This window comes from Spea bombifrons, chromosome 12, assembly GCF_027358695.1.
Source record: "Spea bombifrons isolate aSpeBom1 chromosome 12, aSpeBom1.2.pri, whole genome shotgun sequence".
Classification (NCBI taxonomy): domain Eukaryota; kingdom Metazoa; phylum Chordata; class Amphibia; order Anura; family Pelobatidae; genus Spea; species Spea bombifrons.
This window is the reverse complement of record NC_071098.1, coordinates 3,669,642-3,684,310: the sequence shown is the minus strand read 5'-3', so window position 1 is coordinate 3,684,310 and position 14,669 is coordinate 3,669,642. Positions and strand designations below refer to the sequence as shown.

General features: G+C 47.8%; 2 protein-coding genes across 2 annotated transcripts; both read left to right on the top strand.

The window, feature by feature from the left end:
* The first annotated feature begins 1,473 nt into the window (after positions 1-1,473).
* PGD (phosphogluconate dehydrogenase) lies at positions 1,474-8,673 on the top strand. Its single transcript, XM_053452005.1, has 13 exons — positions 1,474-1,624; positions 3,846-3,921; positions 4,266-4,445; positions 5,049-5,114; positions 5,291-5,409; positions 5,638-5,704; positions 6,138-6,272; positions 6,410-6,599; positions 7,196-7,326; positions 7,588-7,721; positions 7,814-7,913; positions 8,070-8,192; positions 8,429-8,673. Exons 1-13 carry the CDS (start codon positions 1,617-1,619, stop codon positions 8,546-8,548), a joined length of 1,449 nt encoding a protein of 482 aa, XP_053307980.1. The 5' UTR covers positions 1,474-1,616; the 3' UTR covers positions 8,549-8,673.
* Positions 8,674-9,572: 899 nt separating this feature from the next.
* CENPS (centromere protein S) lies at positions 9,573-13,764 on the top strand. Its single transcript, XM_053452007.1, has 5 exons — positions 9,573-9,715; positions 11,006-11,129; positions 11,425-11,458; positions 13,002-13,068; positions 13,389-13,764. The coding sequence occupies exons 1-5, from the start codon at positions 9,677-9,679 to the stop codon at positions 13,542-13,544; spliced, it is 420 nt and encodes a 139-aa protein (XP_053307982.1). The 5' UTR covers positions 9,573-9,676; the 3' UTR covers positions 13,545-13,764.
* The last annotated feature ends 905 nt before the right edge of the window (positions 13,765-14,669 follow it).

Below are 14,669 nucleotides of genomic sequence, written 5' to 3'. Positions count from 1 at the left end.
GACTTCACGTGGCAGTCTATTGCACAATTAGACTGCCATAACAGTAATGAAACCTTCTGTGTATTTAGGAAGGTGTGATCTCCAAAAAGATCTTTGTATTGGAGTTGAATGTACTTGTATTAGCCTTTTACCACTTCTGCTTGTAGGCTGTTCCACTCATCTACCACCCTCTCAGTAAAGTAAAAATTCCATCCATTCCATCTCAGTCTCTGACCGTCTAGTGTTAGATTCTGGTCTCTTGTTGTAACTTTTCTCCTCTCTTGAAATAAACGTCCCTCCCGTACTTTGTTAAATCCCTTTATGTATTTAAATGTCTCTCTCACATCACTTCTGTCTCTCTTCTCTCCCCGTCTCTCGCTCTCTCTATCTCCCGTTACTCCTCTCTCTTCTCTCCCCCATGCCGGACATATTGAGATCCTTTAATCTTTCTTGATCATTTATCCTGCGAAGTTTTAGTTGCCCTCCAATGTGGCAGCATCCTGGCACACACCGGGTTAAGAGGCGTTCACTGTTGGATTAGTGGCTATCCAAACATTAAACCGTGCCAGCTTCACGCGGCTTAGAGACAGGGGCCGGTTACTGTGCCGAGACGTATCCAGCTCGTTTAATAAGTCACGTTGACTCAGCACATTCTAACTGATCCTTTCTCTAGAACCTGATGTACTAAAGTAATGAAGTATAATGAATACCCCGGCCCTGCGAGTCCCGTCCCACCCTGACTGCCCTGCACATCAGCAAGGGGCAAGAGTTTCACGTCATTCCTAGTGTTAAATGCATTGCTGGGGTATTTGCCCCAGTCTCAGGGTAACAGGACAGATTCTTGCCTCGCCGTGATTATAGTACCGCTGGTGCTTTTTGCTCCCAGTACGTTATGGTTGATATCCCTGCTTGAATGCAGGTGACTTGAGTGTATCCTTAAATAATGACAAGTCAAGGTTTCCATGACGCCCGGTATTAGAGCCATTAAGCTCACACATTGCGAATCATTACATAGAATCTTCACTGTGGACTATTAAAGGGTTAATATGTTCCCAGGTACGGTTATATGAAGAACGTGGCGTGTTTTCGGTTACACGTCATCTTACACTAAATATTCATTTTAATTTCATTTTCACTATAAGATATATAAAAAAACAATAAAACCCAGCAATCGAAATACATTATTCTCTATTAAAGTTCCTGACTAAATACCATATACGGCTAAATCATTAATTCTACTCAATAATTTGGGGCTTTTGGGGTTTTTCACTGTCACAATGATGATGCATTACACACCCCTCTAGCGCTGAGAGGGTTAATCACAGCCACACGCAATCGCACAGGAGTGAAAGGAGAGGTTCTTCAGCTCCGCGCTCGATTGCTCTGGTCTCATTTAGTGGGGCCACTGCCTGCCGAGCAGCCTTCAGAAGGGATAGGCAGAGTGACAGCTACACCACGCCCTGTGGATAAAGGCCAGCCAATTGGAGAGAAGCAAGAGGGTGATGTCAGGTGGTTTGAGTGTACTTCTCTGGTTGAGAATCGGGTGACTGGCACAGAGCGCTTAAAGGGCAACGAACGCTTAGCATCCGGGCACCTGGGAGCAGTGACATCATCAAGGCACCCCTAAATCTGTCACCATGGCTGAGTAAGTAGCCCCTGGGTACTCCATGTACCCCCTGGCATAGTGGGAGAGGGGGCTGTGGGCATAGTGGGCGTCGCGCTCATTAATCATTGCATGAGCGCGACATATTTATCTGGTAAACTTTATTGATATCAAACAGAATAAAGTCCTGACAGAAACCCCCCCATTTGCCCCTGTAAATTGCCCCGTAATGATAAGAATATGCCGCGGCAGCCCTCACAGCTCCATCCTCACCCGCCGGGCCTGTGAAATCCCTCAATAGCCCGGAGGTTGTTGCAGGAAATTCTGGGCTGCAGCAGTTGATCTGACAGAAGTAGTAGATACCTGCCTGCTACACCTGGAAGGTGTGACAGCCGCCCTGCCCTGTCAGTCACCACTGTGCACTTGGTTTAAACATGAATGAATCGGTTAACCCCTTTATAGCCAGAGATCAGTTCTGTGATTCTGTATTAAATAATAAAGACTGAGCTGTTTTTGCTTTTATTTAGAGGTAATGTAAGGAAATTTCCCTTCACTGAGAGGGTGGTAGATAAATGGAACAGCCTCCCAGCAGAAGTGGTAGAGGGTAATACAGTGAGGGTGTTAAACACGCATGGGATAGACACACGGCTCCTGAATCTAAGACGAGACCAACGACTGATTAAGGTTTGAGTCTTTACAGCAGGAGAAGCGGGCGACTAGCCGGGGGCCGGCGGGGTGTTATTATGTAACGGCTGAGACCCGACGTGTCGCGGGTTCATCGCTGTCGCTCGCCGTTCTGGCCGGATTAGGACTTTCCCAGAAAAGCAATAATTCCTTCCTGTAAGCTGATCACGGCGGGACTTATCTCTCGTCGTCTTCTGTCACTTGGCGCTGGTTCTGATTTTCTATATAGTTTTTTGGGGGATTTATTAGTTCCTTGGCACAATGAATCGTTGAAATAGTGTTACCTGTAACCACTACTCCTTTAGAACCCGACAGAAACACGCCGATCCGGACCTTCCAATAACTGATGCTTCGGTCTCTGCGCTTCATACGTGGGACCTAAAGTCAGGGCTGTCCTTTGCTTGAACACAGGTGACTTAGTCAGGGACTCTCTTCCTTGTACAGCGTTTCCCTGTGACTCACAGCCGAGACGAGGAAGCCGGAGAAGTATTTTGTGGAGGGACTGCATGGGTTAGCGTGACGGGTGTGGTAGACGGCGCCTATAGCGTGATTATCCGGGGACTTTCATTAAAAAGTTTAAATCCCCCAAATCGTCCCGCGCAGAGTCACCGGCCAAATGTCAGTCACCATGTGAAGTCCCTCTCGCTCCATCAGATTATCTGTTCTCCTAGGTATCCCTATGTTAGATGTAAGGTAGCTTTATTTTACTGAGAGGGTGGTAGATAAGTGGAACAGCCTCCCAGCAGAAGTGGTAGAGGGTAATATAGTGAGGGTATTAAACATGCATGGGATAGACATACGGCTCCTGAATCTAAGACGAGACCAACGACTGATTAAGGTCTGAGTCTCTACAGGAAAACGGGGGGCCGAATGGGGCCGATCTGCTGGCAGGTTCTAGGTTTTTTTTAACCCCGTCTTGTGTCTTAATGTGTGACAACTTGCATTAACCTCTTGCGTGTTGTATGAATGAAGCATTGTCCGGCAGTGAATAGGTTTCTGTTACCGCCGCTGCCTGCCGGGTGATTCAGCGGATGCTGTGACTTTTGGCTGTTAGTCGGTTCCACTGGATCCTTTCATGACGGAATCTGCTGGGATTGGTTGGAATCTGCTGGGATTGGTTGGAATCGGCTGGGATCGGTTGGAATCGGCGGGTCGGCGTGTCGGGACTCGCGTGTGTTGGATACTTTTATGTCCTGGAATGAACTTCGTATCCATCGAGTTACAAGAGACGGGATGGGAGAGAAACATTTAATACATAAAGGACTGGAGGGACGTTAATGTCAAAGGAGGAGAAACAAGAGACCAGAATCTAACACTAGAGGATCCGAGGCTGAGATGGGATGGAATGGAAGTTTTACAGAGAGGGTTGTAGATAAGTGGAACAGTCTCCCAGCAGAAGTGGTAGAGGGTAATACAGTGAGGGTATTAAACATGCATGGGATCTAAGATGAGAACAACGACTGATTAAGGTTTGAGTCTTTACAGCAGGAGAAACGGGGGCCGAATGGGGCCGATGTGCCGGCAGGTTTCTGTGTACAGTGAATACTAAACAATAGGATATTCTCTTGTGTTTTAACAGAGCTGATATCGCCCTCATCGGTCTGGCTGTTATGGGCCAGAACCTGGTTTTGAACATGAACGATCACGGCTTCGTGGTGAGTGCTGGGAGTGGGGACACCGCGTTGGGTAATCGGCCCGTTGGGTAATCGCCGCGTTTTGTAACTTCCTTGGTTGTCAAATCTTAAGAATTAACAAATAATGCCCCCGAATCTGTGACTTCTCTCTGCGATTCCTTTCCGTAGCTTCGGCCCCCGAGCTGCCCTGAGGCCGCCGTCACGTGACGCTCGCAGTTCTGCACGGCGACCGCGTTTCTGTAGTTTTACTTATTGATCAGCGATGTCGTTGGCGCGTCCGAAAGGCTTAGAAAAGTCACATAAAAGACAAAAAAATAAATCTTTGCTAATAATGCATTTTTCCCACGTATTAATTTGCCCCCAAGGTCTGCGCGTATAACCGGACCGTGTCGAAGGTGGATCAATTCCTGGCCAACGAAGCCAAAGGCACCAAAATCATCGGCGCCCGTTCCCTGGAGGAGATGGTGTCCAAGCTGAAGAAGCCGCGTCGGATCATCATGCTGGTGAAAGCCGGACAGGCCGTGGACGACTTCATTAAAAGTCTCGTAAGTGGCGTTTGCTGCCGGGCTGCCTTATGATTTATACATCGTGCTGGCAACACGTCGGCTGCAGGCTTATATTTTGCTATACGCTGGGTTGGAGACGCATGTTGATTAACACTTTGTGCTTCAGAGACCATTACTGGTTGCATTAAGGGGTTAATTGAAAGCCATGCCGCTCCCGCTCTTCTGTTTAGAGACTTTTGTGTTGTTTCTTGTTGACTTTGGTTTGACTTTGTATGGATCTGTCTTTTTGGTGCCAAACTTAATACGCGCCGATTGCTTATTCACTAAAGGGAGAGTTTGTGGTTTCAAATGACAAACGCTGAGTTTTCTTCAGAGCTGGCCCTGTATAATGTATAACTCAATTTGTAAGGAGACTTTAGAAGAATCTGAGTGATTTAAATACACAGTGCCCCCCTCTCCCCGAGCTCTGCCGGCGGCGATAGTCGGACCTTCATAATGTTTAGTGAGGGCAAGGAGCTGAATCGCGGCTCTCCTGCCGGGTCTGCTGCCAGCTCTCCGTTTAGTGAATGGACCCCTTTCTGGTATTCTTACAAATCACTGGGGAGGAAGAACTAATTTGTGTTTCTTCTTTTATGGTTCTAGGTTCCTCTTCTGGAAGCTGGTGATATTATAATCGACGGAGGGAATTCTGAGTACAGGGACAGTACAGTAAGTTTGGTTCACCCCGGTACTTACCTGCCAATCACCGGCTCGTTTCTCCCGGTTACGTCTCTACGACACCTTCGGCAATAAAATGTTCTTTAAAACTTAGGACCAATCTTTTTTTTTTTTTTTTTTTTTTCCCCATTATATATATATTTCTAATTTTGTATTTTTTTAACCAGAGGCGGTGTAAAGAGTTAAAGGCCAAGGGGATCTTGTTTGTTGGGAGCGGCGTTAGCGGAGGAGAGGATGGAGCAAGATACGGACCGTCTCTCATGCCTGGAGGAGACCAAGCCGCCTGGTGAGACCCAAATCCTACGCGGGAGAAATAAAATAGGAAGACCTTCCCTTCGCGTGTATTTATTTATTTATTTTTTTGTTCTGTCTGATTTCAGTTATTAACGTGATTGCTGTAAATGTGTTTTGCGCTCGAGTCATTAGATCTCTCTCACCTAACTAATTCCGACTGTTTCATCCCGATTACTCGGCGGGTCCCGACCACCAATGCCGTTTCCTCTGTCTCTTCCAGGCCCCACATTAAAGACATTTTCCAGAGCATCGCTGCTAAGGTGGAAGATGAGCCGTGCTGTGACTGGGTAAGCGACCCTTCAGAAAGGGTTCATATGTCATGTCTTACCTTGTCTCCACTACTCCTGTGCGTGGAAATTGCACACCTTTCTTTTTATTTTTTTACCTGAATACCGTTGCTTTGCTGCATCCATTTATTAAAACATAAATTACAGTTATGTAAAGTAGCAGAGATTACCCAGAGCAGGGGTCAATAACCCACGGCTCTCCAATTGTTCCACACACTACATTTCCCAATATCCCCCAGCCGCTGGGAAGCTTTAAATCTACAAGATTCCACCCAAAGGACCACAGGGTCATAGTTAATCCTGCAGATTGTCAGCCTCGGGGTCTGGTCTTTAGCACAGACGTTAAGCTTGTGTTGTGGGTTGCGCGTTGTCGCGTCTGCCCCGGCTAAACACGTTTAGAGATCGATGTAAATAATGTGTTATTCCGGGGCAGGTGGGAGAAGAAGGCGCCGGGCACTTCGTGAAAATGGTACACAACGGGATTGAGTACGGAGACATGCAGCTGATCTGTGAAGCCTACCACCTGATGAAAGATATTTTAGGGATGGAGCACGATCAGATGGCAAAGGTAACTGAGTTAAATCCCCACATTTCTCAAATAGGCAGATATACACCCAAAAGAAGAGTGAGTGAATGAATCAATGAATGAATGTAACCGGTGTCGGTGATTCTTTTTGATTGGATCTCGTGCAATCTCTACCCAAGGCTTTTGAAGACTGGAACAAGACAGAGCTGGATTCGTTCCTCATCGAGATCACCGCTGACATCCTGAAGTTCCGGGACGCCGACGGCAAGCACCTGCTCCCCAAAATCCAGGACACCGCAGGACAGAAGGGAACGGGAAAATGGACGGCCATCTCCGCCCTGGAATTTGGCGTCCCGGTCACACTCATCGGTGAGTGTGTGTAAATAATTCCGGCACCTGACACCTTAATCAGTAGGTGAATGAGAGTTTCTCGTAGGTTCGCGTTTCATTTTACCGCACAGTTTAGTCAATAAGCCAAATACTAGCGCTATAGCTAAGAAACAACAACTGCGTCTTTGCAAAATGTAAAACAATAAGTACCGACAGACGGGCAACAGAAAGAAGCGGTCTCATATTGTTTTTCTCATTTGTTAGTGTAGGAGAGAGCAACTTCCCTGTTCTGGGGGGGGGGCGATTGCACTGGAAGAGAAGAGGAAGCTGATTTTCCAATTGTTTATCTGCTTTTCTCAGAGTGGATGTATTGTAACTCTGTATTGTAACGCAAGCGTGCGGTCGGAGGACGCCTCTTGCAGTAACTCGGCTACTCTGTGTAGTTTTGCTGCATTGCACCCCCTTCCTCCTAAGGAAGTTGCGACTTCACGGCCATTATTGGGTCATCTATGAATCCGGCGGTGCAGGCGGCTTCCGTATAACCGCACTCCAGCTTCGTACGGGTTGCGCTCTATGAAGGTCATACTGCGCCCGACTTAAGGTCACTTGGGAGGTTACTTGTTTCCTGATTTCAGGTGAAGCCGTGTTCGCACGCTGTCTGTCTTCCCTGAAGAATGAAAGAATAACGGCAAGCAAGGAGTTAAGCGGCCCCAAAAAGGCTCCTTTTACCGGCGACAAGAAGGCGTTCCTGGAAGACATCCGCAAGGTAACCGACCGTCTGCCTGATGCGTGGATCTGCCGCCAGCCTCGGATTCTGCTGCTTTAGGTTTAACAACGCCAATCGTGTTACATTACTCGCACTCTCATTCATGCGCTCTTGCTCATGCTTTCTCTCCATGTCAATAATATTGCAGAGAGATATTCCTTGATATTCCTCAGCTGTTTGGAGAGGGAACGGAATCATTAAACTCGCGTGCCAGGTATTCCGTCTAATTCTCACCCTAATATCTTTTCTGCTCGCTCTCAGGCTCTTTATGCATCCAAGATCATCTCCTACGCCCAAGGCTTCATCCTCTTCCGGCAGGCAGCCCAGGAGTTTGGTTGGAAGCTCAATTATGGTGGCATCGCCATGATGTGGAGAGGAGGCTGCATCATCCGCAGGTGGGGTAGAAGTTGTAGTACGCGCAGGGAGCTGCGTCCCGCTCCGTGACCGTTTGGCGGAGCTGAACCCTTATCTATTAATTTTTTTCTAGTGTTTTTTTGGGAAAAATCAAAGAAGCTTTTGACAGGAATCCAGATCTGCAGAACCTGCTGCTGGATGACTTCTTCAAGAAAGAGATTGAAAACTGCCAGGTGAGACCTCCGTACTCTGCGGCATGTCTGGGGCAAGAGGGGCACTCCTGGTTTAGGGCTTTGCGGGGGCATTAAGAAGATGTTTATGTAAATCACGGATGCACTGACTCCACCGGTTTTGCAAATAAACCATTTTTATTTTATTTATTTTTATAGGATTCCTGGCGCCGGGTGGTGAGCGTCGGGGTCCAGGCCGGCATCCCCATGCCTTGTTTCACCACCGCTCTGTCTTTCTACGACGGTTACAGACATGAGATGCTGCCAGCGAACCTAATCCAGGTATGATTGTGGGGTAAATGGGGGGGGGGGTTAAACACTATTGTTCAAAAGTTTGGGGGTCACTTTTTTTGTTTTTTTTTTTATCCATTAAAATAACATGATTGTTTTTGGGGTCAAATAAATAAATTTCCCATTCTGGTAATATTATTTGTCTGATCAGCAGGATTATTTGTGTATCGCGGGGCGGTCAGAGACTTTACTTGTTGTTATTATTAATAATTATTATTACCTTTCAGGCCCAAAGGGATTATTTCGGGGCGCACACCTACGAGCTTCTATCAAAACCAGGACAGTTTATTCACACCAACTGGACCGGGCACGGTGGGAACGTGTCCTCCTCCTCCTACAATGTGTGATTTCCCCCAAATGCCCCCCCCGAGCCGCGGGGGTCTCCCCGTCTCTCCCCGCGGGGGTCTCCGTGCCGCGGCCGACCAGCGCTTTTCTGTGTAGTGAGAAAATAAATGTTCTTTTTATATCAGGACTCGTGTGATTCTGATTTTAATATATTTATTAAATAATAACACTAAGCGCGTACGGAGGGGATCGTGGGAGCCGCGCGGCCGCAGGCGAGGAGTTTAGAGTCTGGATCGGTCACCGGGCGAAGGCGTTCCAAAGGCAAGAGGCAGATCTAGATCTAAAGAATAGAATATTACTGGGAAATATTGGTGTCTAATATTAGCCGTGGGAAAAACTCACTGAAAGCCTTAATCGGTGCCGAGCCAGACCACAATCCAAATCTCCTAACTGTCCCGCTTTGCGTGGGACAGTCTCGCTTTTACATTCCAAGGGAAAGGGAAAATCTCAGATTCAATTGGATCTTTTCTATGCGGTAAGAAAGAAAACAAGTCGCTTTATCACCATGGCAACCACCGTAATGACACCGTTGATTGGCTCGGGGGGTCGTTGTCTCGGGCTGAGGAGGAACGGCAGCTTCTCCCAGAAACACCAGAGCCGAGCTTCCGGATACCGATGACTCTTGGGGGTTCGAGGCGATGACGGGGACCCTAGTAAAAGCTATAAACTGATCATTAAATGGGGGGCTCGGCTATCGCATGCAGTGAAACCCGCTGGGCAGCCTTCTGCGAGCTGTTAAGGGGTCAGATACCAACCAAAAGTCTTCAGGCAGGGGCACCAGTCACGGGGATTTATATGGCTCCTGGTCTTCCAAACACTGGTGCGGTTATTATCTCCGTCTAACCTTCATTACATGAAAGCACAAAGTGAAACACAATAATACAGGAGGCCTGGCTCTATGGCTGACTGGGCATGATGGGAGTTGTAGCGCATCAAACGCGGTGTTCGGGAGATCCGCGCATCAAACGGGCCGCACCGGCGCGTAAGGGGTTAATTACGCTGCAGACGCGTCCTGGGACCGGAGTGCGTCACGTGACCGCCGCGCACAGGCTGTTTGGCTTTCGCGGGGCACCGTAGCTGGGAACTGGCGGTAAATTTCACGCATTGTGCGGGTAGACGGAACCGGTGGCATGGCGGAGGAGGCCGAGGAGCAGCTCTCCCGCACGCAGGTCAGTGCGAGCAAAATCGGCATTCACTAAACCGCCCTGTGTCTCGGAAATACAGCACGTCCCGGTAACTCAGCGCGTATATACGGCGCCCCCTGCCGGCCGCCCAGCGAGGATATACGCCCCCCCCCCGCCGGCCGCTCAGTGTGTGTAGTCTGCTACCCCCTAGTGGCGATCGTGGTGACTGCACGCAAAGCCTGCAAACATCTCCCTTTCCAGTAAATATTATGTTACATTATTCCACGTGATATAGCGCCAGCAGGTTCCCTACAGAAAGGGAAAGTAATAAGTAAAAAAAAAAAAATCTAATTAATACCAATAACAATAAAATGTACCGAATTAAACAGAAGCCGCCATTAACACACAGAGAGCCCTGCTACAACAATTCATAATCCACAGTGCTGGGTAAAATAACAGGAACTAGACCATGACTGGAAACTGGAAATGGCTGATCACTCCCATAACTCCTGTGTTCCAATGGCCCTTTATCACTCCCATAACTCCTGTGTTCCAATGGCCCTTTATCACTCCCATCACTCCTGGGTTCCAATGGCCCTTTATCACTCCCATCACTCCTGGGTTCCAATGGCCCTTTATCACTCCCATCACTCCTGTGTCCCAATGGCCCTTTATCACTCCCATCACTCCTGTGCTCCAATGGCCCTTTATCACTCCCATCACTCCTGTGCTCCAATGGCCCTTTATCACTCCCATCACTCCTGTGTTCCAACGGCCCTTTATCACTCCCATCACTCCTGTGTTCCAATGGCCCTTTATCACTCCCATCACTCCTGTGTTCCAACGGCCCTTTATCACTCCCATCACTCCTGTGTCCCAATGGCCCTTTATCACTCCCATCACTCCTGTGTTCCAATGGCCCTTTATCACTCCCATCACTCCTGTGTTCCAATGGCCCTTTATCACTCCCATTACTCCTGTGCTCCAATGGCCCTTTATCACTCCCATCACTCCTGTGTCCCAATGGCCCTTTATCACTCCCATCACTCCTGTGCTCCAATGGCCCTTTATCACTCCCATCACTCCTGTGCTCCAATGGCCCTTTATCACTCCCATCACTCCTGTGTCCCAATGGCCCTTTATCACTCCCATCACTCCTGTGCTCCAATGGCCCTTTATCACTCCCATCACTCCTGTGTTCCAATGGCCCTTTATCACTCCCAGTTTGAATATAATGTAACAAATTAATAATTAAGAACCAGAGTAATTTTTATGAAAGGCCCCATTAGACTCGGAGTTAACCCTTTCTTCCCATCTTGCCGTTGGTTCTCGCAGCGGCTGAAGGCTGCGGTTCATTACACCGTAGGATGCCTGTGCCAAGAGGTCGCCGACGATAAGGAAACCCAGTTCAGTAAACAGGCGATCGCCGCGATTTCAGAAATCACTTTCAGGCAATGTGGTGAGTTCATAAAGAAGTTTTTAATAACATTGTAAACAGCCTCCCAGCAGAAGTGGTAGAGGGTAATACAGTGAGGGTATTAAACATGCATGGGATAGGCGTACGGCTCCTGAATCTAAGACGAGACTAATGACTGATTAAGGTTTGAGTCTTTACAGCAGGAGAAATGGGCGACTAGACGGGGGCCGGATGGGGCCGACCTGCCGGCGGGTTCTTTGCTTCTAAACCATATTTAATGTGTTGGGTTTAAATCCCGGCTTTAAAGGATATTCTGTTTTTTCCCCCCGCTTTACAGAAACGTTTGCGAAGGATCTGGAGCTGTTTGCACGGTGGGTTTTGGAGCCGCTGTCTCCGCCGGAGTCTCTCTGTGTGACTTAGATTTAGCGTTCAGCAGGACGGGCATTTTATTCGGGATGGGAAATCCTTTATAGCAGGGCACGGCCGGGGCTTATGGCTGAACCCGAGGCACCCCTTCTGTGCCAAGGAGCATAGTCCGGTCAGACAGGCCGGGGATGTTAGCTTTATTATTATTTTTCTCACCCAAGAAAATGCCTGGTAGAATGACCACGTGGCCCATTAGCCGTATAGAATGACCATGTGGCCCATTAGCCAGGAGTGTGTGGGAAAAATAAGTATTCCAAGCCTACATGTAACAATTCTTTAACTAGCTAAAAGGGGGTCATCGCCGTGTAAATGAATCCAGGACAAACATGTCGGACACGGCGTTCCTTCCTGTATGCGCTCCGTCCAGCATCACGTGTAATGTGTGTATGTCCTGGAAAACATGTCACCCCATCCCGAATCCCCTCCCCCGCTTCGTACATCTTGATTGCTTTTGTGGCTTCTTAGATTTTATAGAAAACGAAGAAAAGAAATTAGAGTTAAGACGACGTTCGTGCCGCGTGAAGCCCGCAGCGTGACTTTCCGGCCGCGTTGGGTGTAATTATGTGCAGGTGTGAGGATTAAGGCGACGGTAATTGCCGCTCTGCGCTCGTTTGTTCCGTTCCCCCAGACTCCGCGCACCTCCTCGCCGAAGGAAAAGGTATTCTTTGAACTTTTAAAAGCCCCAGTCCTCGCAGGTGCTCCGCGTTCAATGAAAGCCTCGGGTAATGGGACGTGATTGCTTTAGAGCCGGCAAATTGCCTTCCTCGCGGGGCTCTTTCTTCTCCGTCCTCGGCGAGAGGTCACATGAAAGAGCGCTCTGCGCGGCGGGCGTGAAGTCCTACGCCGTTCACTCGGCAAAATGCGGAGGATTCTTCAGGGTTCTGTCTTCTGGGGAAATGTCTTTTTTTATTAATATTTTAATATTAAAGTGGGGTTGGACAGATTAAGAACAAAAACCCAAAGTATTTAACACAAAACAAAGTAGTCATAAAATAAGCATTAACCCCTTAGAAACTAAAAGGGTCTGCCCTCTAAGCTGTTGGCCATGTCTCTAGTACCTAAAGGGTTAACAGTAAGAATGTTACCCAGTTGTACTAATTGGCACTATCCAGATTACCTGGCCTTGGCATCAGGGGCAGGATCTCAAGGGGCAAAATGCAACGACCCCAGAGCTCCTCCACTTTGATTTCATTTCACTTGCAATTATGGGTGTAGCCACAGGGGGGCGCAGCGTCAAATACAGCGGGGATGATAAGACTTGTCGTCGTTACCGGATTCCGTACGCCAAAAAAAAAACACATTTACCGGTCATCGCCTCGGGCAAATAATTCACCTTTTTTAAATGCAAGGAAGTGTTAAAAATTGAAAAAAATCAGGTTTTATTTTGGGTAGAAAGTTCAGCTTTTTCACAGCTGCTGCGGGATATTTTTCTGAATGAATGGGATTGTTGTGAATATATATATATAAAGACTGTTTTTTTTTGCGCAGGCACGCCAAACGAAGCACAATCAACATGGAAGACGTGAAACTTCTGGCCAGACGCAGCCGCTCGCTGGTAACAATTCTATTTATTATATTATATTCTGGCGCCGAATCCCAACTAGTGCTATTTAGAACCCAAAAATATTTGGTGACCTTTGGGGTCTGAGCACCGTTTAGCAGCTCGGTCCCTTGAAGTTGGCCGAAAGTATTATAGGCCAGAGATGCGTCCGTCGGAACTTTCCCCAAACCGTTTCCCGCTAGATTGCTTGTAACCCAAGCAATTAAAAGCTCCCGTATAAATTAATAACTCATCATTCCGCGCCGACACGGACTCCGCGGACTAGCGTTGAATCCCCCTCCCCGTTAATGCGCCGTCTATTTATTGTCCTGCAGCACGAGCACGTCTGTAAATGCGGCGATGACATTGCTTCCAATAACCAGGAGCAGAAAGAGAAGAAGAAGAAGAAATCCACGAGTGCCGCAAAGGGCCGGAGAAGCTCCGACGGGGACCCGGCCGCGGCCGACGGGGAGGACCAGGCGATGGAGTGAGCGACGCCACCCGCTCCGGGCCGTCATTCTCACCCTGCAATGAGAGCCAAAGTAGTGTTTTCACCCCAAACTGCAGAAAAAACAATCACAAATTGTAAATATTTTGGTTTTGTTTTCGGATTAATGCAAAATGTATATATTTCTGTCTCTTTTGGGAATAATTTTGCTTTTTTTTCACAAACTGCTGGCCGTAGGCAATAAACGTATACTTTGTACATTATATTTCCTTTTTATGTCATTTTATTTGGGTCGCCAAAAAAGTAAAAGGTAAAAAGTTATAGAACTTCCGCTTTTAAACTTAATTCCCCTCTCGGGGTCTCTCGCCTTTCCTCCTCCGTCTTCTGTACCAACGCAAGAATCCCTCTCCGGCCTCAAGTACTCTCCCGCTCCGCTCCCCCGCCGCCGCGTTCTGAATAGGCACTCGTGTGAATAAAGCGCCCGCTCTCCACTACGCCAAAGAAGCTTTAATTACGGAGTTCGGACTCTCAGCAATTAGCCGTCTAATTACTCTCATTGACGCGGCGCGGCGGGCGGCTCGGCAGATACTGTATAAAAAAACGCTGCGGTATTTTGGAGAATAAACCAAAAACGGTGAGAAAGAGGCGAACGTTCTTCCTGCGATCAGATATGAGCCGCGCCGTCTCCCTCATGCATCTGCTCGTCTTCCTGCTGGCCACGTCCTGCGCGGTCAGGTCTGCCGCCCCGCTGAGTCGGTACAAGCCAAGTGACGCTCAGGTAAGTGCACGGCGCGGGGTTTGTGTTTCCAGCTCCAATAGTCATTTACGACATTAACCCCGCCTGCGCTGGATTTCTGGTCCATTCCATGTTATTTTAATGGACAAAATGTGCTTTTCTTTCACAAACATGGAAATTTCTAAGCGACCCCAACCTTTGAAGTTTCGCGTATATATGGGGGGGGGGGGGGAGTGTATAAAGATATATAATTATGTTTTTGGAGTATAGATTCATATTATTAATTAAATATATTTAGGGTGAGACTTTTGTATTTAGGATGAAGGATTTGGCGTCACTTTTTTTTTTTTACATAAATACGTGTTTTTGAGGATTATTCACGATAAATGAATCTTTTGTGCAGCAGAAATTGAAGCTGATTTCTGTCGGGGA

Coding starts and splice junctions, on each gene's coding strand:
- PGD (XM_053452005.1), top strand. Junction 3,922..4,265: donor TGAACGATCACGGCTTCGTG/GTGAGTGCTGGG, acceptor TTTGCCCCCAAG/GTCTGCGCGTATAACCGGAC. Junction 4,446..5,048: donor ACGACTTCATTAAAAGTCTC/GTAAGTGGCGTT, acceptor TTATGGTTCTAG/GTTCCTCTTCTGGAAGCTGG.
- CENPS (XM_053452007.1), top strand. CDS start 9,677: ATGGCGGAGGAGGCCGAGGAGCAGCTCTCCCGCACGCAG. Junction 11,130..11,424: donor AATCACTTTCAGGCAATGTG/GTGAGTTCATAA, acceptor CCCGCTTTACAG/AAACGTTTGCGAAGGATCTG. Junction 11,459..13,001: donor GATCTGGAGCTGTTTGCACG/GTGGGTTTTGGA, acceptor TTTTTTGCGCAG/GCACGCCAAACGAAGCACAA.